Below are 24,251 nucleotides of genomic sequence, written 5' to 3'. Positions count from 1 at the left end.
ACTCCAAGACTAGCCAGTCGGGCTAAAAGAAGAGCATGCGGGACCGTTTCAAACACCGCTGAGAGGTCCCGCAAAATCAGTGCGGCTCTCTCATCGGCATCAAGACACTCCCGGATGGCCTCAGACACCTCCACAAGAACTGACTTAGTACTGTGCGATGCCCGGAACCCTGATTGAGAAGGATGCAAAAGTGTCTCTCTTTCCACGAATTCTGTAAGTTATTTATTAACAAGATTCTCACACACCTTGGCAAAAGCTGGAAGGAGGGAGATAGACCAATAATTCCCTGGGCTAAGAGTGTCCAAAGACGTCTTTTAAAAAGAGGCTGTATCATAGCCTGCTTCCAGACCTGAGGTACCAGGGATTTCTGGAGCGACATATTAATAATGGAATTAACTGCCATAGTCATGCTGTAAGCCATTGCAGCCAGAAGCCTGGCAGAACATGGGTCTGAGGGTGAACCAGACATGAGGCACCTAAGAATTTTGAGAGATTCGGAAAGATCAACCGGAATAAAGTCCGACAATGAGTGAGTTGAGACAACAGGCTGAATCTCTGGGAATACCCCACTACTGCTTTGGTAGGGTATAAATGCCACCTGAATACTCCGAATCTTGTCCCTAAAAAAGCAGCAGAGGGTATTACACCAGGCAGGAGAGGATGAAGTAACACTCGCTTAGGCCAGAGGGGACATGAAGCTCTTCACGATGGCAACGATTTCTCTAGAGTTATTACTGGCAGATTCAATGCGGGCAGCGTAGAATTGCCCTTTAACCAATGAGATAGCTTCATAGTATCTTTTTTGCTTATCTCTGAGCTTCCGCTTGGCTGCGGGCAGTATCCACTCGGACGCCAAGCCCGCTCGAGAATATTGCATTAATGCTTTGCAGACTTAAGGGCCAAATTAAACCAGGGTTTTGCAGGAGATTCTCTGGCCAGCCTGGTGGGCCGATGAGGGGCCACAGTGTCCACTGCCCAAGACACCCACCCAGTAAACCCTGCTAAGCGCTCTTCTAGCTCCCCTTTCAAAGTAGGCCTAGTGGAATCCAATGGCAACTTAAAATCGAGTGGGTCAATTTTTCTAAAAGCTGGGTTACGGCGAGAACGCGCCAATGTCTCCACGTTAGACACTCCCCATGAAAAGTAGGATACAAAGTGATCCGAACATGAAACCGGGCAAGGATCCCTTAAAGCAATAGGGAAGTTTGTACAGATGGGATGGAGTATGTGGCCGGCCTGATGAGTGGGAAGGCTGACATGCTGATCGAGTTGCGCCAGATGTAATATTTCCAGTAGGTCAAGTGCCTCCTTATCTGGTCGATCCAAGTGAATATTAAGATCACCCAGAATTATATAGTGGGAAAATCTTACCTCCCTGGGAATTATAGCGTCCCCACAGGACAGGAGGAACGATCCCACCGGATCAGGGGGGCTATAAATTAGGGAGCCACTAAGGGTTGAATGTGCTGAGAACCGGATACTGAAATTCAGCACCTCACAACCTACCCAGGCAGTAGTATCCCCCAAGCGAAGGTCCCACTTATTCTTATAGATAATAGCCACACCGCCTCCTCTCCCATCCGAGCGTTCTTCTCTTGAAATTTTAAAGCCCACTGGCATGGCGAAAGAGACAATCTTATCAGAAGTAGAATTGAGCCAAATCTCCGTCCGGAATAGCAAATCAAGTGTGTTGTCCTCCAAGAGGTCAAACACATCAACATGATGCTTCCTCAGTGAGAGAGCATTAATCATGGCTGCCAGAATGGGAGGGTCTTTCGCCGAATGACCAGGAGGGATACCAATAGATAGGCAAGCCCCCTACCCAGTTTAAAACCACACACCGAACAAGCATCTATCAAACCATCAGCCACATCCCAGCCGCAAACATAACGGCACGTCGTAAGACCCAAGGCCCGTAAATCTGCTCTGGAATAGCTCCTTCTAAGCTTAGCCCCTGGGGACTTACGGGCAGCATGGCTGCCGCTAGCCGCCTCTAGGATGCTGACAGGCGCAGATGGGCTTGCCTTAGGCGCACCCGCTGTGCGTCCGTGCAGCGTGCATTTAGATAAGCCACGTGCCAAAGAACTAGAGCACCAACTACCAAAATGGCGTCTCTCAGCGGCACCAGGGGAATCCCAGAAGTGGTCTGCCCCAACTATCCCCAGCAAGCACCATACAAAGAAGCGGTAAGAAACAGATTTAAAATGTGTAAAAGCATCTAATTCAATTTTTTTAAATGCGGGTATGAGGAAATGAAGATTAAAACTGTGTGCAAATAAGCAAAAGCAGCAAATGAGCGAACGAGCGTAGCAGCAAATAAGGAACCCCTAAGGCACTGCACGTCCATACAGCGCATGTTTAAATAAGCCTATGTGACAAAGAACTAGAGCCCCAAATACCAAAATGCCATCTCTCCGCGGCACCAGGGGAATCCCTATTGTGGTCTGTCCCAACTATCCCCAGCAAGCACCATACAAAGAAGCGGTAAGAAACAGATTTAAAATTTGTAAAAGTATCCAATTCAATTTTTTTAAATGCGGGTATGAGGAAATTAATATTAAACTGTGTGCAAATAAGCAAAAGCAGCAAATGAGCGAACGAGCGTAGCAGCAAATAAGGAACCCCTAAGGCATCATTTTTTGAACGTCTTGCCATGGGCAAAAGAAACAAGGCGAAAAGTGGATCAATGCTGTTACGGATTCATCTGAAGAGGGTGATGCTGGTTCTTTTAAGATGTAAGAAGAACTTCAGGACATGGTGCTTGTTGTCAAGCATGGCGATGTTGTATTCGGTGATCCTAGTGACTGTGTTGGTCCTTACATTGAGGTTCAAGTTAGAGGCACCATCTTGAAATTGTAGGCTGATTCGTGAGCCAGAATGACTATTATTATGCAGGAGATCTTTGAGGAGAGTTGGCCAGGTAGTGAGTTAGAATCTCCTGATCATGCCCTTTTCATATGAGGAAAGGAGAATAGTGTTGTTAGTTTCTTAAAGATATTTTGGTTTTCAGAGGAAGATAAATCTTTGGAAAGGTTTATGGGACAATTAAAGGAGTTTGTATTTTAGGTGGGTTCCACCAGGGTGTGTTCCACATGGTGTTGAGTTCTAGGACCAAGATTTTTCGGCCATGAACGATGTTGGTGAGGTGGTGATTATGAACTATTCTTTAGTTTTTTTCTAACACTGTCTGAACTATTAAAGGTTTTCAGCACAAGATTAAGGTAAAAGAGGGAGTAGTTCCATTAAACACAAGTTATGTAATGTGCCTTTTTTGTTAAAGAGGATTTAGATAAAGAACTAGATGTATAGTGTAACAAGGTGGATTTTTGAGCCTATTGAGTCATTGCTTTGGTTGTCTCCATTGGTAGTAGCACGTAAACCCAATGGGGAGCTTAGGATGTATGATGATCCTAGAAGCCTTTGGTAAGGCAATTTGAGTTGAATCACATCCCCTACCTAAAATTTCTGAGTTGTTGGCTTTAATTGGAGATTCCAAATGATTTTATAATTTTGATTAGGCTTCAGCTCAACATCAAGTTGTTTTAGAGCCACCACTTTATTATTACAGATTTGTACCGCGCTGGGAATCGACTCCCGAAGGAGTATCTCCGCGCCTCTGGCGTCATCTTTGAACAGAGCAGGTCCTACAATGTAGAAATATTACAGTAAGGTGTATTACTAATATTGGAAGAAAAAAGTTTTTAGTTTCTTCCTAAATGTAAATGTAAATGTAGTTGAGTTTGTATAGCGCACAGCTACCCGCAGTGGGTTTCCCGGCGCTTGCTTAGGGAACCCGTCCTGATATTCCCCTGTGTGATAGCCCCAGCAGGTTATCCACAAGGTGAAAGTCAGGCATCCCGCCGCGAGGGGCCGTTGTGGAGATTAAGCAAGCTATTGCCCAGAGTCGCAGAGTGTGAACCCGTGAGTCGAGAAGGCACCGGATCGAGAATTATCGAGTCCGTGGAATTTTTAGGCCAAGACCCGCCAAGGCGGGGAATTGAACCCTGGTCCAGGACCGATCTCAGCTTCCGGGTCTGCCGCCTCTAACCCCTGAGCCACACTTCTCCACTAAAAGGAAGATGATCCCTACATTGTCTGATCTCTCTGGGGAGAATGTTCCACAGCTTCGGGCCAGCCACTGACAAGGCCCTACCCCCTTGCCTTGCCTTCTTAATCCTAGGAACACATAGGAGTTCTTGATCTCCCGATCTGGGCACGTAAGCATTACATTTTTTTGTCACGTATTCAGGGCCTTTCCCTGTAAGGCACTTATGGATGATACAACATGTCTTAAACAGTACTCTCTGTTTCACTGAAAGCCAGTGAAGCTTAGTTAACAGGGGTTTAGATGGAGTACGTGCAGGGACGTTGAGGACAAGGCGTGCAGCAGTGTTTTGCACAACCTGCAGTCTGGAGATGACCCCCTCGTTGGCAGCTAACAGCAAGCCATTGCAGTAATCAAGCCTGCTCAACACAAGCGCCTGTACCAAGGTTTTTCTAGTGGTATCAGGGAGCAGGGGGAACACTTTTCGGAGAAGCCCAATGACATGGAAGCAGGAGCCCACCACTTGCTTTCCATGTTGTTTCAATGAAAGCTCCTGATCCAGTTTTACTCCCAGATTTTTCACACACTGTTTAGGTTCAGGGACTGGGCCCAGATCTTGCGGCCACCAGTCAGGAGCCCACAGGCATTTGGCTTCCCCAAAGAGCATCACCTCCGTTTTGGAAACGTTGCACTGTAAGAAGTTCGAGGCCATCCACTGGGCCACTTCTTTCATACCCCGGGCAAAGGAGTTTCGCACTTCAGATGTCAGAGTTTTAAACGGAAAGAGGAGTTGAGTATCGTCCGCATACCATACCGGAATAAAACTGTGAGATCTCATGATGTTCGCCAGGGGGGCCACATAGATGTTGAATAAAGTGGGGCTCAAACATGAGCCCTGTGGCACCCCCTTAGAGATCTTCACCTCCTCCGACCGATACGTTCCCATGGTGACACTTTGGGTACGCTTAGTGAGAAAACTCCTTAGCCAAACAGCACTCTGCCTCCCCGGCCGATGTCAATTAGTCTGGAGGTCATGATGTCATGAGACACCGTGTCAAACGCCGCTGACAAATCTAAAAGCACCAGGATAGCGGAAAAGCCCCCATCCTGTAGCATACGAAGATCGTCAGCGACGGACAACAGGGCAGTCTCAGTGCTGTGCCTAGGTCTACCTTTCTGTATTGCATCTGCTGCCTTTGTTTTTCAGAGGTTCATGGTCAGTCTTTTCAAGTATGTTAAAGGGGTGGCAGCTGTTGGGATGGATGATCTGCTGATATTTATGTCTACTAAAGAAGAACATGATAAGATTTTGGATTAAATGCTGTCCATCAAGCGGGAAAAGGGAATTGCTTTTAAAAAGTAAAATGTGAATTTTGTAGAACAAAGATAGATTATTTGGGACATGTTGTGTTGGGAGATAGAATTGAACAAAGGCCAGGTTCGGTCAAGGCCATCATTAATGCTCCGGCACCAACTGATGAAAGTAGTCTTAAGTCCTTTTTTAGTTCATACGAATATCATGCTTGTTTTCTTTATGATTATGCTACTCATGCTAAATCGTTGTTGGTTTTACTTAAGAAAAATACAACTTTTTAATTGAGTGACACGTGTGAGAAGACTTTTGAGTGAACCAAAAGACATCTTGCTAGCTCAACGGAGTTGAAACCTTTTGATCCGAGACTGCAGTGTTGCATCACTGTTGACGGTAGCAACAGTGGCGTAACCGTAGCCCCTGCAGCCTCCATGTGTGGGGCCCACCCACGGCACTGCATGAGTAGTGGGCCCCTGGACTGAGAGCTTCTGACTGGATCTGGAGCCTGTGGGGCCCCCTCCATGTCCTTGGCAGGGACCCCCCTCAAGTTTTGTAGAGTCGCTGGCTAGCAACATTGGTTTGGGTACCGCACTCACACAAGGGGGTGATTTTAATGATTTCACTGTTGGATATGTATCTAGAGTGATTAGGGACAATTAGATTTTTTTCCACAATTGAGAAAGAATTGCTGGCTTGTTGGTGGGCTACTCAAAAATGTCATTCTTCTGTATGGGGTATGAAATGTATTGATACGACTGATCACAAAACTTTGCCAAACATATTGAGTGGTGAGAAAATTAAAGATCAAACACTGAGAATTGCTTGATTAGCCACCAAATGACTCCAATATCATTTTAAAGTTTTTCGCATCCAAGGCGTTAAGAATGTAAGGGCAGATTACTTGTCAAGATTCCCTTCTGTTGTGGGAAACGATGATGATAATGATGTAAGTGTTGAGGACAACAAGAGCTGTTTGAATGCATCTATTGAACGTTAAGAGATGTGTGCTGTTTCAGAAGAACAATGTGGAAGAGTAGTTAGTGTGGATGAAGTGATGAAACAAATGTTATCTTATGTTGCTGAGGTTTAGCCTTTGACAAAAGTTAATTCTGAGTTATGAGTGGAGGATGGTGTTCTTGTTTGTGATAAGAAAGTAGTTCCTCCTGTTGGCCTAAGATGTAGACTTATTAAGACTGCTCATGAGGGACATTTGGGGCACACTTTTACTGAACATCGTTTTTGACAAATTTTTGGGTAGCCTTCAATGGATAAGAAAGTTGATGATAAGATCATTCAGTGCATGCATGATTGGTGTAGAGCTGAGAAGATTTTTGAAGGTCAATCAATCAATCAATCAATCAATCAATGGCTTGTAAAGTGCAACTACTCACTCGTAAGGGTCTCAAGGAGCTGGTATTCTCCACCTTTACATTCTATGGAGTACTCATCAAGAGCTTGGGAAACAATTAGTCTTGATTTTGTGGGACCATGTAATTCGCTACTTTCTTATTCACGTTTGTGTTGGTCTTGGTTGATTTTTAGTCAAAGTTGCCAGAGGTCAGATTTATTGTTAAACCTAATTCTAAGATGTGGTACATTTTCTTAATGATATTTTCTTAGGTGAAATTTTCCACAGATTTCGGTTTAGGACAATGGGATCCAGTTCAACATTTTCTAAAGTCTGGTGATGTCAACCATTTGAGAAGCTGTCTGTATCATCCATAAAGTAATGATCTGGTTGAACGGATGAATTGTGCTTTGGTTCAATGTGTGCAATGGGCTATTTCAAACAGATGTGTTATGGTGAATGCGTTCTTGTTGTGGTTTTATCAGAACAGGCCACATTCTAGCATTACATTTTCCCCATTTGACTTATTAAGAGGTTGCAAACCAACCACCAAAGTGTTCCCTAGCTTAATGACTAGATCTGTGAAGTTTGTAGAAATTTTGGAGAAACGGGTGCCACCGTTAGAAACAATGAGGTCAAAGCTCAAAATATGTATTTTGAGACCAGGAAGAATGTACACCCATGTGTGTTCAATGTTAGTGATGTAGTATACATCAGGAAAGTGGTTGTGTGAAAAAGGATGAAGAGAAGTTTGGAGAACCTGTGGGTATTGACAAAGTATGTAGTAGTGTGGTAAGAGTCAATGATAATAATTCGTGGGATGCTGTAAGAGTAGTGAGGCATTATTCTCACAATGTCTAAGACAATGTTAATAAATGGGTTAGTTTGTCTGGTCTTCAAAATAAACAGGAACAGGGCAACAGTCTTGTTTCTGTAAGCAGGATCATACAAACAATATGCCTTCCATGGAAATGTAGATAAGCTTATAATTTTATACGTATTCATTAACTTCATGTTGTAATGTTTTTAATTATTGAATTCATTATGTTATGTTTTATTTAGTGTTAGATGTTTGGTTAGTAGGTTTTGGTTGAATTGTTTTGTTTATATTTTTGTTATAGCAATCTTATGTTTTTTTTCCTGCTATGTTTTGCTAAAGGGGCGTTCTAAGCAGAATGATACTACATCATTGTTTATCGAATATTACCTTTTGAAGACTGGGACAGTGGCTGTGAATGGACGCTGATGCAGGGGCACTTCTTAGCAGCTCCTCCAGATGTAGTTGCGACAAATAAACATTCTTATTACAAAATCCGATGTTCAACCCATGAGTTACTACAGAAGCCTAGTACATTTTCCCCACAGATCACCCATTGCGAGCAAAGGCGGAAGGATTTTCAAATGCTTTTGAATGCTCTGGTTGTGGATACATGACCTTGCCTTTTCTCACTGGGTCCTGCTTTCATTGTGGCTGGTTTTCGGCTGTGGGCTGACTATTGGCGTGGCTAACCGCGGAAAATGGTTTATCCAGGCTTTATTGTAAAGCCTCTTGCGTAAAGAGCATGCATTGGCAGTCATTTATCAAAATTCAGCCAAAACTGGCTTGATTCACTGCTGTGTTTTGAGAGATTCTGTGACTGGTGGGTACTGACTCACATTATGTTGGCTGGCTGTGTGTGGTTTCATGAGCCAGAGAAGACTGTAGACAATGAGACACAGCGATGGTTTGGTTCATCGGCTGCACAAAGACAAACATTCAATGGCACAATTGACCGGAAGCCATGGGAGGCCATCAAAACTGTCTGCTTCAGTACTCATCCTAACATAGGCATCATTTTGCTCTCAACATGCCACACATGCAGTGAGAAGGAAGTGTCTGCCTATCTATTTTTTAGTCTTGTTTTAATGTGGATCTCGATTTGCACTGAAATTATAAAATTCTACTAAATATTTTTAGGCTGTGTCGTTTAACCTCACGCGATGATGGCAATCTGTGGACGTGTTGTGTATTTGAGAAATAGGCCTGTTCCGTGTCTGCTTTTCTAAAGAAATGGTATCAGTGTCTACAGAATTCATTTGGGTATGGGTTGCACATAACTTCCTTCGTTGACATCTGTTTGCAAAGTGTGTCAAGTGCAGTACGTTTAAGCAGAATCCATGGCCGAAATTGGTTGCTGCGGAGCTACTGATATACAGAGAGCAGCATTTCACAAGCTGTCAACATAGAGACCACTATTATATTTGCACCTGTTCTAGGAGCTATTTCAGTGACAGTAGTGCACTGTGGGGACTGCAGGTCAGTGGATTGCCACAGGGATTAGGACTAGTGCAGAGACTCTTCACCACTTTTCTCAGCCAAGCTGCAGAGTACCAGGAAGGGAAGCAAGTGAAAAATAAGGAAGGACTGAAGAAATCGCGAAGGGTGGCTGGAAAGTCAAGTCGTAAGCCTCAATGGGCCTCATTCACTGTAAAAAGTAGGGAATGTACTCATACAGTTGGAGTAAATAAAGGACTTTTGGATTTCACAAATGAATCAAGGAGAAAGCCTGGGGTGATGAGACATTTTAAAGTTTGAGGAATATTTCTGCATGCCTAATCCTCCACAATGTACCTTCATGAGTAAATATAACACATATTAGAACACTGGAATTCTGAGAGCTCCACTGAAGACAGTGCAGTTATTAGGGCCAATAATGGGTTGTATATGCCTCCTGCTCCAGTTTTCCAAAATGTGTCTTTCTGTTTCTCCATTTGTAATTTAGAACATCTACTTCAAATTGGTTAAATAATTGAATAGCCTTAACCCTTCTACCTTGAGTTATGCCCGTTTTTAAAGACCCTCTCCTTTGTTATAGGCCTTCGCCTGTGTGCCGGGCCTATAATTTGGGAGAGAGCTTTTAACTACTGGTACGGCCCAAGGCAGAAGGGCTATAAGCCTATATAGTATAACTGCACTACAAAATCTTTCTTTTTTTGATTTTTTTTTCTCAGAGAGAAGCCCTTACCCCTGCTCCACCACAACCGTGGAGGCGATCCCTCCCCACTCTGACTGTGCACTTGGATTTACACTTGTTCTTTGCAGGAGTAAATACTGAACATATCTAGAGGTGGAATGAGCTGGAAAATGTGTGGTTGTGCAAAACCTCCCTGGACATTCACACCTTGGAAAGGCCACTCCCAACCCTTGGAAAAGTTTTACTCACAGATACAAGAATGTGCCAGCCAATCAGGTGCACGTTGAAATCCATGTTCTGTAATCCTAGGAATGGATTTGGTCTTGAGAACCAGGTCATTTGCTAGCGTAGGTTGAATATAGGAGGGCAAATCGATTTGAGAATTGGGCCCTGTGAAACACTGTGCAACGCTACACGTTTGATTTGGTAAATCCTGACCCTTCTTGAGACATGTTCTCAGCTTTCTACAACTTTGCTTCCCTATGAACTTACAGCGCAGCTTTGCAACAAGCGCCAGTAGTGTTTTTTATCTTCAAGATGCACAGCCTTTTTTTTTTATTTTTTTTTAGAAAAAATGGGTTACAAAGAAAATGATTTGGCAAGTGTACTAACAATTGTGATAAATGAGAAGTGTAAAGTGCACATGGCTAGATAAGCAGCGCGCCTGTTTCTTTGGCAGTGCGGTTGTCTCCACTAGAGTGAATGAGGAACGGCCTGCATGGGTTCTGCTCTCTGTATCCACCCTCCTCTGGGTATCAGTAGTTTAAATATTGGTTCGGAATGCACCTTCTCTACTCTGTCTCCCACCCTCCGTGTTTTGTGTGCATTTCTCTATATTGTTGCCAAGAGGTTTGTAACTTTAATGATGCTGCTAAAAGAATCTTGTGGCGCCCGTGTTTTCTTATTGGTTTAGTCCCCCCAGTCGCACAGGCCCAATGGCCGCAGTCCCATATGCAGAACATGTCTCCAGAGAGGCCAGCCCATTGTCCCAGCCCATTGTGGCGGACAGGTTTGTACACCGCCAGCAGCTGCGTGCTCTCAATGCATGGTTTCTTGGTGGCTCACAAGTTACCCTTCCCGATCAATAAAAGCGTCCCTTGTGCCAGACAAAGCAGCAGTAAATGCTTGAGCGCGGCGAGCAGGCAGCGCAAAGCCGGATCCCGCCTCCCTCTGAAAGGCCTCTCTGCATTCTTTCCCACAGAAGTCAACCAAAGGCTCGGTTGTCCTGGACTACGTCTTCCGTCACCTCAACCTCGCGGAGATCGATTACTTCGGACTGCGCTACTGCGACAAGAGCCATCAAACGGTGAGTAGGAACCTCTACCAATGTGATAACTGTCTTTATAGTCCTAATGATCATGTATTCCCTCCAGAATGGAAGCTCGCCCGGTGCAGGTGTCAGCTCCCCAGGCCAGTGGTCTTGGCCACTGCTGTCGGGCTCAAAATACGAATGTCAAAGCTGCAGTGAACAGAGAACCAATTCAGCAGGGGCCACCTTCCACAGACGTGTAGCCTCCTCTGGTGACACCCAGTCCCAAATCTAGGCCTACCTGGCCAATTTGTACCTTGAAAATGACCACTGATGGATGTGCAAGTGCATTACTATCATTTACAGGTCTCAAGCTGACACGGCGCGAGACTCTCTTATAGTAAGTAAACCTGCTTTAATTAGAACAGGTCATATGTCTAAATATTTTATTTAATATGTCACAAGTAAAGGAGCCGCGCCTCACTAATAGAATCGCCATCTCTAACTCCTCCCACTGATGTCTTCTTTTTCCCCTCCATATCCGGCCACCGTCCAACACTATCACTGCCCTCCTGTTGTTGTTTCTGCCCGTCCCGAAACTTTCCGTATAATCATCTTCGTCAGGGCCCAAGTCCTAAAAAAAATAAGTGGGGGGCTGACCAAGTTAGGCAGTGTGTAAGTGACATCTTGACGCGTGCCATCTAAGCACATGATGTCACGACGCGTGACATTCCACGTGGTATCACAGGAAGTGACATATAATTCATAAGGAGAGGGACAGGGAGCAGAAAAAAGAGCTGCAAGAGAACACATATCAAACACGCTGAAGGGTAACTGTTCCTATGAGGTACGCCATCCTACTAGGCTCCGGGAAGTTTTTTCCGAAGAGAGATGAAGATAACTTCTCTTTAACTCTCCTTAAAATATGGCCACGGCTGCCATCTCTTCTGCTCCGGCAGCAGCAGACGTGGATAGGTGCGATAGCTACACACCACCGGGGGTAACTGTGAGTACTGAATCTTAATTCCGTACTGCTTTTTATGGGTTACATGTATTTTTCATGTGTCATCATTGGTTACCGCTCTATCACCTCACTTTCAGGTAACCCTCATGTACACCTAATTTCCCCCGTAGAGGCCCTCCCCTCCTTCCTCTAGGGTGAGCAAGATCTTTCCATTTTCCTATGTCATACATTTACTTTGTACCTGTTATGAATTTTACAATACGCTGGGGGCAGCGATTACTTCCTGCCCACTGTAGCGATCAACCCTGTTGTATGCCTCTTATTATTATGCTTTACAGAATAAACGATTAGTGACTACAAACTATTGAACATGCCTATTCTGCTATAAAATACCTATCTGTTTGTGGCCTGCCAGCAGTTTAATTTCTTTTTTGATTTTAATATCATAGATAGTGGGAAAATTCCTCAAATTTAAAGAGTTGCCCTCACACACCGACTTGACATACTTCATCATAGGGCATTTTTGCTCCTCGTGGGGTTGGTGCAGTAGTCCCTCATGGGCTCCTCAAGGGAGCTCTTTAGCGGAGATCTTTTAAAGGGAGATCACCATAGTGGTGCATGCGGGTGTGTGGGGTAAGTGCAAGGGTTGTTTAAAAATACAGTGACAATACCCCAAAAGGTAATTTATTCTTGGGTCCGTCCGGTATGGTTAAAAGCAAAAAACAAACTTTAGACCTTCCACTAATGAGGAGATTTAGTTTGGTTCTAAGAAAGTGAGTAGTGATAAAGGTCATCGGGTCACCATGTTTCACGCCCTTGTGGTCCAAACCGGATCCTTTGCGTTTCTTCAGGACCGAAAAGAGTTAAAAATAAGTTAAGTGTGCATTACAAACAGGGATCAAGGATAGATGTATGCCCTGTGGGACAAGCCAATATTAGGCTTGTGGGGGTGTTGTCATGAAACAGTATTCTACAAACACCTCAGAGAAGTTATCCAACCAAAAGGAGACAAAGGAAATAAAGAATGCATTTGTAAGTGTATAAGAATCACATTAAAATTAAAAGGGAAATTAAACTTTACAAATTTACTCTGTACCAGTTAAGAATTTTACAATACGCTGGGGGCAGCAAGTACTCCCTGCCCACTGTAGCGATCAACCCTATTGTATGTCGCTTATCATTATGCTTTAGTGAATAAACGGTTAGTGACTACAAACTATTGAACATACCTATTCTGCAATAAAATACCTATCTGTTTGCGGCCTGCCAGCAGTTTAATTTCACTTTTGATTTTAATATCATAGATAGTGGGGAAATTCCTTAAATTTGAAGATTTGCCCTCACACACCGACTCAGGTGTCATGCTTCATCATAGGGCGTTTTTGCTCTTTGTGGGGTTGGCGTAGCAGTCTTTCACGGGCTCCGCAAGGGAGCTCTTTAGCGGAGATCTTTTAAACGGAGATTGCTGTAGTGGTGAGTGCTGGTCTGTGGGAAGTGCAAGGGTGGGTTAAATATACAGTGACGATACCCCTATAGGTAATTTATTCTTGGGTCCGTCCGGTATGGTTAAAAGCAAAAAACAAACTTCAGACCTAATGAGGAGGTTTAGTTTGGGTCTGTTAGATCTGGGGGTCTCTAGTTGGCACAGGTAGGTACCAATGTCCAAATAGGGACCCTTCCTTCCAGTCAGGGTAAGGGGGATACACTCTTTGGATAACCCCTGCTCACCCCCTTGGTAGCTTGGCACGAGCAGACAGGCTTATCAAAGGCAATGTGTAAAGTATGTGTACCAACACTCACAGTAACACAGTGAAAACACCACAAATGGACTCCACACCAGTTTAGAAAAATAAAGTATTTTTATCTAAACTACACAAGGCCAAAAGAACAAAAATCCAACATACACAGTTCAAGAATATGGTTCTAAAAAAGATTTCCAGAACCTGTATCAAAATAATCCACAGAGGCATCATGTTTTACCCAAAGTACCTGTATCTGTAGTAAGAGTTACAAAAACAGCTGCAGCGGCGAAAAACAAAGAGTCGCTGGCACTCCTGAGACGTTGGGGAGGCTAGGCAGCATCGAGCGGCGTTGAGTCCGGTCTGTAGGGGGAGGGCGGCGTTGAGTCTTTGTGCTGGTTCCGAGGCGCAGGTGATGCACAGGTATGAGGTGTAGATCTTCCGGATGCGACGGCGTCGATGAGCGTTGTCGTCTTCGGTGTCGATGTGACATCAGTGAGCTGCTTGCTCACTCTCGGCGGTTATCGGTGCCGCGATAATGGGAGGCCGGCCTCTAGCAAGGACCCAGAGTCGATGGGAGGCGCTGGCGTCGATCACGGCCGATCACTGCCGGCATGGGCTGACTTTGTAGGGCGTAGGAGCTGCGGAGCAGGGCAGGCGCTGAGTCGTTGACTTCTCGAGTGGCTCCCGGCCTCAGTGCTGGTCGCGGCGTCACAGCAGCGGCGTCGACGGCGTCAGAAATAAAGTTCTTTGGCTTCTTTTCTCTTGGTCAGCTCCCAAACAACTTCCAGAGACCCCACAACTGGATCAAGCACTCAAGTCAGGTCGGAACTCACACAGCAGAGTTCTGGGGGAAGCTAGGGGTGAAGTCCTTTTGTGCCTGGGACTTCAAAACAGGAGGCCAGCTCTTCTCAGGCCCTTATCTTTTCAAGCAAGGGGACACAGTCACAGCAAAGTCCTTCCCCTCTCCTTGGCAGAATAGCAACTGCAGGTCAGCCCACAAACATCCAGCAGGACAACCTTCCTCTTCAGTCTTCCAGCTTTTCTCCTTGGCAGAGGTTCCTTCTTGATTCCAGAATGATCTAGTTTTCTGAAGGCGGAGAGGCCTTGGCCTAGTTCCAACCAGTTCTGGTCAGTCCTGGAGCACTCTGTTTACATGACTCCTTCTTTCCTTTGAGAGAGAGGGGCAGGGTCGTCAGCCGCCCAGCAGGAGGTGGAGCCAGCATTGTGGAAGGCAGGCACAACCCTATTCAGGCCCAGGTTCTATCCCCTCCCACCACTTAAGATGCAGATGAAGCTATTCAGCCTAGGGCTGACTCGCTCAGCCTCCAGGAACCACCCCAGCCCCTGTCACTCACAAACCAGACAGTCAATTCACAAACCGGCCAAGGCACACAGAAAGGTCAGACAAGAAAACAGCCACTTTCTCAAAGTGCTGTTTTCAAACACAGGATTTAAAAACCATCCTTCCTAAAGATGGGTTATCAAATTCTGAGTTCAGGGATACCAGGCTTTAATTTTTTATCTTGCTCCTATGGGAAGATATGCAGGTAAACATTATAGACAGCATTCCCCATTCTAGCCTATGGGCAAGATAGCCTTTCAATAGTGAAAAACGAAATTGGCAGCAGTTCACTATCAGAGCATGTCACCTACATTAGTACATGCTTTACCTTTCACATACACTGCACCTGGCCCAGGGTGGTACCTTGGGCCTTCAGAACGGGAAGGGTTAGGCCTGGCCAGTGGGGACTCTGGTCAAGTCAGCATGGCAGTTAGCAACTGCGCAGGCAGATCTTAGACACCATTTTAGCGCTACTCATGTGGGTGGCACAGTCAGTGCTGCAGGCCCACTAGTAGCATTTGAATTACCAGCCCTGGCACACTTAGTGCACTTTACTAGGGACTTACTGGTCAAACAAATATGCCAATCATGGATAACCAATCACAATAACTATTTCCCAGGGAGCCCTTGCACTTTGACACTGATCAGCAGAGGCAAAGTGCCCAAAGCATCTAAATCAAAATCAAAATCCAGCACAGCATCAAAAATACAGGAGGTGGAGGTAAATAAGTCAGGGGAAATCACACCAAAGATGCCAGGTCTAACAGGGTATAAGAAAGTGAGTAGTGATAAAGGTCATTGGATCAACATGTTTCACACCCTTGTGGTCCAAACCAGATCCCTTGCGTTTCTACAGGACCGAAAAGAGTTAAAAATAAGTTAAGTGTGCATGAAAAACAGGGATCAAGGATAGATGTATGCCCTGTAGGACAAGCCAATATTAGGCTTGTGGTGGTGTTGTCATGAAACAGTATTCCACAAACACCACAGAGAAGTTATCCAACCTAAAGGAGACAAAGGAAATAAAGAATGCATTTGTAAGTGTATAAAAATGACATTAAAATTAAAAGGGAAATTAAACTGGTGGCAGGCCGCAAACAGATAGGTATTTTATAGCAGAATAGGCATGTTCAATAGTTTGTAGTCACTAATCGTTTATCCACTGAAGCGTAACGATAAGCGACATACAACAGGGTTGATCGCTACAGTGGGGAGGGAGTAATCGTTGCCCCCAGCATATTGTAAAATTCATAACATGTACAAAGTAAATGTATGACATAGGAAAGTAGAAAGTACTCGCTTACGCCAGAGGATGGAGGGGAGGCCAGGCGTACCTGAGGGCTACCTGAAAGTGAGGTGATAGATTGGTAACCAATGATGACACATGAAAAATACGTATGACCCTTAAAAAGCAGTACGGAATTAAGATTCAGTATTCACAGTTACCCTCAGTGGCGTGTAGCTATCGCACCTACCCACGTCTTCTGCAGCCGGAGAAGAGATGGCAGCCATGGCCAGATTTTAAGGAGAGCAGTAAGGTTGAACCTCAAGCAGAGTCTTATACACTAACACATGCATTCTTTATTTCCTTTGTCCCCTTTAGGTTGGATAACTTCTCTGAGGTGTTTGTGGAATTCTGTTTCATGGCAACACCACCACGAGCCTAATATTGGCTTGTCCCACAGGGCATACATCTATCCTCGATCCCTATTTTTCATGCACACTTAACTTATTTTTAACTCTTTTAAGGTCCTGAAGAAATTCCACGGATCTGGTTTGGACCACAAGGGCGTGAAACATGTCGACCCAATGACCTTGATCACTACTCACTTTCTTAGAACCAAACTAAACCTCTTCATTGGTGAAAGTTCAAAAGTTTGTTTTCTGCTTTTAACCACAACGGATGGTCCCAAGAATAAATTACCTTTTGGGGTATCGTTTAACTCACCATTGCACTTACCTCACAGTTCCACACTCACCACTATTGTGTTCTCCTTTTAAAAGATCTCTGCTAAAGAGCCCCGTCGCTGGGCTTGTGGGGGACTGCTGCGACAACCCCACAAGGAACAAAAACACTCTATGATGAAGCATGACACCTGAGCCGGTATGTGAGGGCAACTCTTCAAATTTGAGGAATTTCCCCACTATCTATGATATCCAACCGGAGACCTATCTATCTTAGATAAATTATCTTCACCTCTCTTCTGATAAAACTACCCCCAGCCTATTAGGCCGGCGTACCTCCATAGGAACATTTACCCTTCAGTGTGTTTGATCACAGAAAGTGATCAAACTGGACGTGATGCTCTGATATGTGTATGTTATAACATGTGCCAACAGAAAATGAAATAAAATATGCCTTAAAAAAGTTGTCTCCTGGAAAGCATATCATACAACATGCAGATCACAGATTTTTATTTTATGTAGATTGGTAAGTGGATTACTGCTTTGAACACAGAGATCCTTTTGTTACTTGCAGTTAATAAATTGTAATCCTTCTAGTAGACCACAGTGAGCTATAAGGGGGAAACAGCATTTACATTGCATGCCATTACAACCCGGTCGTTACATCGTGAATCATTATATCGCAAGTCATTACAACAACTTTCTGTAGGGGGTAGAAGGTGTTGGATTTACAATCTAACTCCCTCCCTGCTGTTGCAAAATTGGAGTAGGGATAGTGAATTATACTATTCCTAAGTCCAGGGAACTCCCTACAGCAAGTCGCTGTAACAACTTGCGATGTGATGGTTCACGATGTAACAACGCGGTCGTTGTAACAACCATGTTGTAATGGCATACGATGAGTGGAGAAGTGTGGCTCAGGGGTTAGAGGCGGCAGACCCGGAATCTGAGATCGGCCCCGGACCAGGGTTCAATTCCCCGCCTCGGCGGGTCTTGGGCTAAAAAATTCCACGGACTCGATAATTCTCGCTCCGGTGCCTTCTCGACTCACGGGTTCACACTCTGCGACTCTGGGCAATAGCTTGCTTAATCTCCACAACGGCCACTCGCGGCGGGATGCCTGGCTTTCACCTTGTGGATACCCTGCCGGGGTTATCTCACAGGGGAATACCAGGACGGGTTCCCTAAGCAAGCGCCGGGAAACCCACTGCGGGTAGCTGTGCGCTATATAAGCTCAAATACATTTACATTGTATCGCATGCGTAGTAAAGAGATATATTAGCTATGAAGGGTATTTGACTCCTAACCCTGCACCCCTGACTGTCTCATGTAACACATCTTGAAAATTGATTTACACCCTTACATGATTTATTTGGAATGGATAATGTGTATGTAATGTAAAGCTCTCTAACACTCTGCATTAGGATGAGTAGCACTATAAAAGAAATAAAATGGTGCTGTTAAAATTAGTATTTGTGTTAATACTGGGACAGACCAACCCATCTGACATTCTTACCGTGCATGCACTTATATACAAGCAAGTAAAAAGCATGCATCTCTTAAGTACCTGTGAAGAGATTAGAAGCTGTGTGGTTTTGTTTCCTTGCCGCTGGATTTGAATTTGTGAGGTTCCTGGAGGCCTCCAGTCCCATACTGGATCAAAAGGAGGTCTGATGGCCCCTTAATTTCTGTCTTTATCTTTGCCCAGCTGGAGGTTATAAAAAAGCCCCCTTGCTGCCTGCAAGTTGCTGCCGGAAATGGAAAGCAGACAATGTGCAGCAGCTGCTAAATGTGTCCCGGTGTCTAAAAATTTAACTGGAACATGTTCAATATATTTTTGTGAAGCCCAACTTCTTAGCAAGGTGGACGGCGTCCACTGTGTGAAAATAGTGGGTGTACGCCGTGTACGCATGTGTACCCCCGACTTGTGCTCTGATCTTCGTCTTCCTCAACTTTCAAAGCCTCACAGCTCAATACTGCCACACAGACCCTCCCCTCCCAGAATTGACGTGCCCTTCCAGGAGCCTGTCCCCCTACCTGCCTGTAACAGCACCACCCTCCCTTTCTTTTTTCAAAGGAGAGCTGGACCTGTCCCCTGCAGCGACAGTGACCTTCCCTGTTCCCACCAAAGCCAGTGGTAAACAGTGAAACAAGTCACCCATGTCCCACCACCCTTAACGCCTTCCGTTTCAGGGAGAAAGGGCAGCAAACCAGCGAAACACATGAGTTGCGCACATTCTGTTGGTGCACCGGCCCCGGGGCAGACTGCACACAATGGGGCACATGATCATTTGGTTCATCACCTGTACACAGTGATTCATTTTCACAATTGACCAGGCGCCCGGGGAGGGCATCAACTGTCTCTGGTCCAGTAGCCTGGCAGACCCACTCTGTAACCATTCCACACACTCTGCAGCGTCCCTGATGGTTTTTCAGGCTTGCTTAATGCGAGTATTCAGCTGTAGAAACTCCTTTACAGTGAAGCCATAAACATGCATGATGAAGGCACTCTGTTGACACGTGCCTCTGAGCCGATAAGCCACTTTAATGCCTGCTCTTTCAAAGAAATGGCATGGAAGCCTGCATTTATCTTTGTATTGTTGGAGGATGAAGGCATGAAAGAGGAAGCCATCCGGCCTGGACTGGCGTTTCCGGGTACCGGGCGTTTCCCCGGTGGGCTAGCAGGGCACAGGCCAGTTTCGCTGTTGGTCGGGCCAGAGTCCTTATAAAATAAACAATGCAAAACAAAGGCCACAAAGCGTGCTCCTACAATATTAGTTTTTGCAATGGATGGTTCCACGAGCAGCGCTGACTATCAGGGCTTAAGGGGGGCAGGGATGGGGAACAGATTATGATCATGAACTTAGAAACAGTCATGCCCCAAACCACCCCCGGACGACCATGCTATTCGTGAACCAAAAGCAAAACTGTTTATTTCCCCTATACCTGTCTATGGTTGTTACTTTAGATGGAGTAACTATATAGTCTTGCTTGTGTGCAGTGCACACACTGAACTGATGTATTTTAAGGTGCTCTCGTGTGACGAAGAAGGAAAGGAGGCACTGAGAGAAAGTAAATGCTTAGGCTCACACAATGTGGTCAAGTGGAAGCCGAGATTGATGCACGTTTTCGTGCAATTAAACCCCTGTATGGGTGTCTCGTTCTCCAACTTTAGATCATGGCTTCATGCTTTGTGTTGAACTTTTTGAGGAGCTAAACCAGTGCTCTATGGTAAGTCCATCCAGTCTTTGCATGTTTCATAAGGATTGGTGGTAGTAGTGTTTAAGGAAGGTGATGTTTTCATGCAGAAACTAAAATGAAAACCATCCTTGGTCAGTGTACTCAGACCATTTGCTCAAGATAACTTAAGGTTTTTACTTGTCGTTCTCCATTCTTGAATAACTCGTCCACCTACTCCTCAATATCCAACTATTCATTCATTGAGCCATGCAGCCATGTCTCCATCCTCATCCATCTATTCAATGATTGGACAACGCTAGATAATGAAAAATGTATTGTAAGACGCATCATGTTTGCATTTTTTAAAACAAGTTCTTGAGGTAGAACCACCCCAAGCCCCCATTGCAGTGGTGAGGCTCACTCACTCTAAGCCAGGTCTTAAGAAGCTTTTTAAAATGACGGAAGTTAGTACAGGCGCGGATCTCGTCCGACAAGGTGTTCCAGTGGGTGGGGGCTAGGTACGAAAATACCCGACAACCCATCCTTGCCTTCCTGATTCTCCATACACAGAGCAGGTTACGACTGCTGGATCTCAGCAGTCGTATAGGATGGTACCGTTCGATCTTCTTCATCAGGTAGGCTGGTCCCATCCCATGGAGGGATTTGAAAACCAGACATAATAATTTAAAGATGGACTTCTTTCTGATAGGGAGCCAATGTAATTTGTGTTGGAGGGCTGAGGAGGGGGACCGTGCCAGCTTGTTGAGTGGAGAAGTGTGGCTCAATGGTTAGAGCGGCAGACCCTGATGCAGAGGTCTGGCCTGGGACCAGGGTTCAATTCCCGCCTTGGCGGGTCTTGGTCTCAATTTCCTCGGACCTGATAATTCTCGCCTCGGTGCCTATTCTAATCATGGGCCCCACTCTTCAACTCTGGGCAATAGCTTGCTTAATCTCCACAACAGCCCCAACAATGCTAGGATGCCTGGCTGCACCTTGGGGTGCCCAGGAGTGGGCGCCTCACAGGGAAAAAGCCAGGAAGGGTTCCACAGCGGTATTCTTAGAAGCGCCGGAGAGACCCCATGTGGGGTGATTCGGGCGCTATACAAGTAATACAACATTTACATTTGAGGGCAAGGCGGGCTGCCGTGTTTTGGACCACTTGTAGTTTAGAAGCTAGATCCTCCCTCATCCCGACCAGCAGTGAGTTGCCATAATCCAGACGACTAATCAAGAGTGACTGGATAAGAGTCTGTCTGGCCGAAAATGGAATCCACGGAAAGATCCTTCCGAGTATTCGCATGGTTCCAAAACAGGTGCCCATCACCTATTTTACCTGCTCTTCCATTGATAAAATGGTATCTCCTGGTATTTGGACTCTGAGCCATGAGATAAATGAACAAATTATATGACCATATTCAGTAGAAGTATTAATGTAAAATGTTCCTCCATTGCCATATCTAAAGGGCAAAAACGGATTCTACCCGTGTCTATAATACTGCACAGGTGCAAAGGGATTCCCTCATTTGCAAGGGGCCACGCCTACATGCAAATGAGGAAAAACCCTCTGGTTATAGCGCTGGTGTTATATGTGCACCAGCGCTATCTGTATTACAGAAAGGGCCGCACAAGCGTATGGAGCCCTTTCAATAACAAATTGCTCCTGGGGTGCGCAAAGCAGGCACACATGCCCATTGTGCCCTGGGGTAGGTTCCATAATACGGCCACAATTTATAATTTGTAAGTGTATCACCATCAGATGAATCTGTTAGTAGGCAATGAACACAGCATCAAGGTCGAGAGGCTCTTCAACACCAACGTGGCCATCAGCAATCAGGGGTGATTCCATAGACTTCTGCTTTGCGGAATGAAGATCACAGCAAAATTCTAAGGTCACAGTGCTATTGAAGTATTTGGAGGTTTTTTTTAAATAAGTGCTATTGCTCTGACTTACTAACAAAGGGCTTGCATAAAACCTTCTTCACTACATGAGATTCTGTGGAATTCATTCTTTTGCAGACACTTCTTTTAAAAAAGAAGCCAACATATTTGATCTTTCACTAACAGTGGGGATTTCATTAACTGACATATTTTATTTATTCTGTAGGCGGTGTGTAAATATGTATAGTGCAGATTTAGATTAGTGGGAGTCAGCTGAAGCTCCTCCGCACTGGCGGAGGAGCATGGTCGCACTGCCTGGCACAGAGCCAGCAAATGAAAAATAAAACGATGTTCTAGCATAATTTTATTTTTTGTTTGCCGGCTCTGAGCTAGGTTGTGCAGGGAGGGGCGGGGCAGGGGGGAGGAGGAGTTCTTGTGCACTCCCTACATGCGCACTTGTGTTTGGCCAGCCATCTCAGGCTGACCAAAACACACATGCGCACTTAGGTTTCTCCAGCTTGGCTGCATTTAGCAGCCAGGCTGGAGGAATCCCACAGATTCCCTGACCTGAACGGAGTGTTTTTCCAGCCCACTCAGGCCAATCCCTGCACTGCTCTGCATTACTGGTATTGAATGGGAGTCTGTTCCAGGGGCTGCTGGGACCAGTAAGAGGATAGCAGGAGCGGCATGGGAGGCGGCCGGCGGCTTCAGGTAAGTTATTTTTTTTATTATCACTAACACGCCCCCCCCCCACACGCACTCGCCCTACCACCCTTTGTTAGTGGCAGCCGCCTCTGCAAGTTCGAAAACTGTCACGGGTTGTGCACCGATTTTTATCAGTTTGTGAAGACAACTGTGTATGTACGTAGAAGGTGCAGAACAGGCAACAGGATGCACGGGGGGCTGGACTCAGAACGGCATGGGGGCATGACCCTGTGTGCTATGTCATACTATTAGCAAGATCTTTTCAGTTTTGCCTCTGTTTTGGTTACCTCCTTTTCAAAATTGTCTTTGACTTGACCCAAGCCTGCAGCAATTCCATTGAGAATGAAACACCGTTGCAATGTTACAAATTTCCTTTGTACATCTGTGTTCTATTGGCTATTTTTTCTTACCACCGGATGTATGAGACCCTTCTTTTAATCCTGGCTTTCGCACGTACCCAAATAGTACGATTCTCGGCAAATGATGTTATCTGCCCGTACCATTTCAAATGTCGTCCATACAGTGGAGTAGCAAGGTCAGGTGGTACCCGGTGTGGAAAATTTCTTGTCACCCCCTACATTGAAATTATTAAAAGAAGGAAAAATAAGATACTTACAGTTGCAAATGTTATTTTTGCCATTTTGTCACCCCCCTCAGTGATGACACCCGGGGCGGCCCGCAGCCACGGTACCCCCCTTCCTACACCGCTGCCTCCATAGCCAGAATCTCTTACAGATTCCCCACCAAACGCTGCATGCAGCGTACCCAAAACAGGTTCATATTCTTCCATTTAATAACATTTACACTGATGGTGGGGGACTCCGGCATAGCTGTACTTTGCTTCTAAGGCCCTGATTCCAGGTTGTGAGGGAAAGGGTGGTATTTGTACAATGGCAGTAAAAATCATTGCCCCAGCATGAGGTATTAACTGGCTGTGAATTGGTAACTTTGGATTCGGACATAACATCCAGAATCGGTATTTAGTTCACTGCAGCCCACATCTTTGGAATTGTTTCTTAATAAACATCAGCAGGTTTGTCCTTCCGGAACCATTCAAGGGAAATTGCAATAGTGTGATAATATCCTATTCGCACAGAGACATTGCTTAATTTGTGCCAGCGTTAACCAGTGCTCAGTATAGCGAAAAGGAGCAGAGTGTTTAACAAGGCATTCCTTTACCTTTAGGTCATCTGTTATAGTCCAGATTGTCATATTTGTAGCAGTGTGAAAGTTAGTAGGTGAAGATAATACTAGTATTCAGCCGTTTTGGTGAGACCAACAGGTGGTGCAAGTTGCAGTGGCCTCCTAGGAATATATGCGATCCTGGAAACTTAAAAAAGTATATAAGCTCTGCACAGAGCTCACGAATTATCCCTAAACTTGCAATCAGGTTCTCATATATACTTAACTATCTTTGAACTCTTGACATGGAATGATAACAAAATTCGCCATTTTATGTGAGTTGACAAAAAGGGACATTCTTCCATGAATGTGCTGTGTGCAATCAGACATTGTTGTCAATCTGCTGGTATGGTTTCAAGAAATGTTGGTGACATATGCAAAGTGATATTTCACTGCCCCTTCCTGGAAGGTGCCCACATTATATAAACTGTAGGGACAATATGGC

The 24,251-nt window shown here is 45.1% G+C and overlaps 1 protein-coding gene across 4 annotated transcripts in view; it reads left to right on the top strand.

The window, feature by feature from the left end:
- Window positions 1-24,251, top strand: part of EPB41L4A (erythrocyte membrane protein band 4.1 like 4A) — an 864,386-nt gene that overhangs the window by 191,385 nt on the left and 648,750 nt on the right. For all 4 annotated transcript variants that reach the window (XM_086961016.1, XM_086961015.1, XM_086961018.1 and 1 more), the window contains exon 2: window positions 10,861-10,965. In XM_086961016.1, coding sequence (XP_086817142.1) covers window positions 10,861-10,965 — 105 coding nt within the window. The remainder of the gene's footprint in view (window positions 1-10,860; window positions 10,966-24,251) is intronic.

The sequence above is a fragment of the Lissotriton vulgaris genome, chromosome 3_1 (assembly GCF_964263255.1).
Source record: "Lissotriton vulgaris chromosome 3_1, aLisVul1.2, whole genome shotgun sequence".
Taxonomy (NCBI): domain Eukaryota; kingdom Metazoa; phylum Chordata; class Amphibia; order Caudata; family Salamandridae; genus Lissotriton; species Lissotriton vulgaris.
Note: the sequence above shows the minus strand (reverse complement) of the source record. Positions and strands in the feature narration are given on the sequence as shown.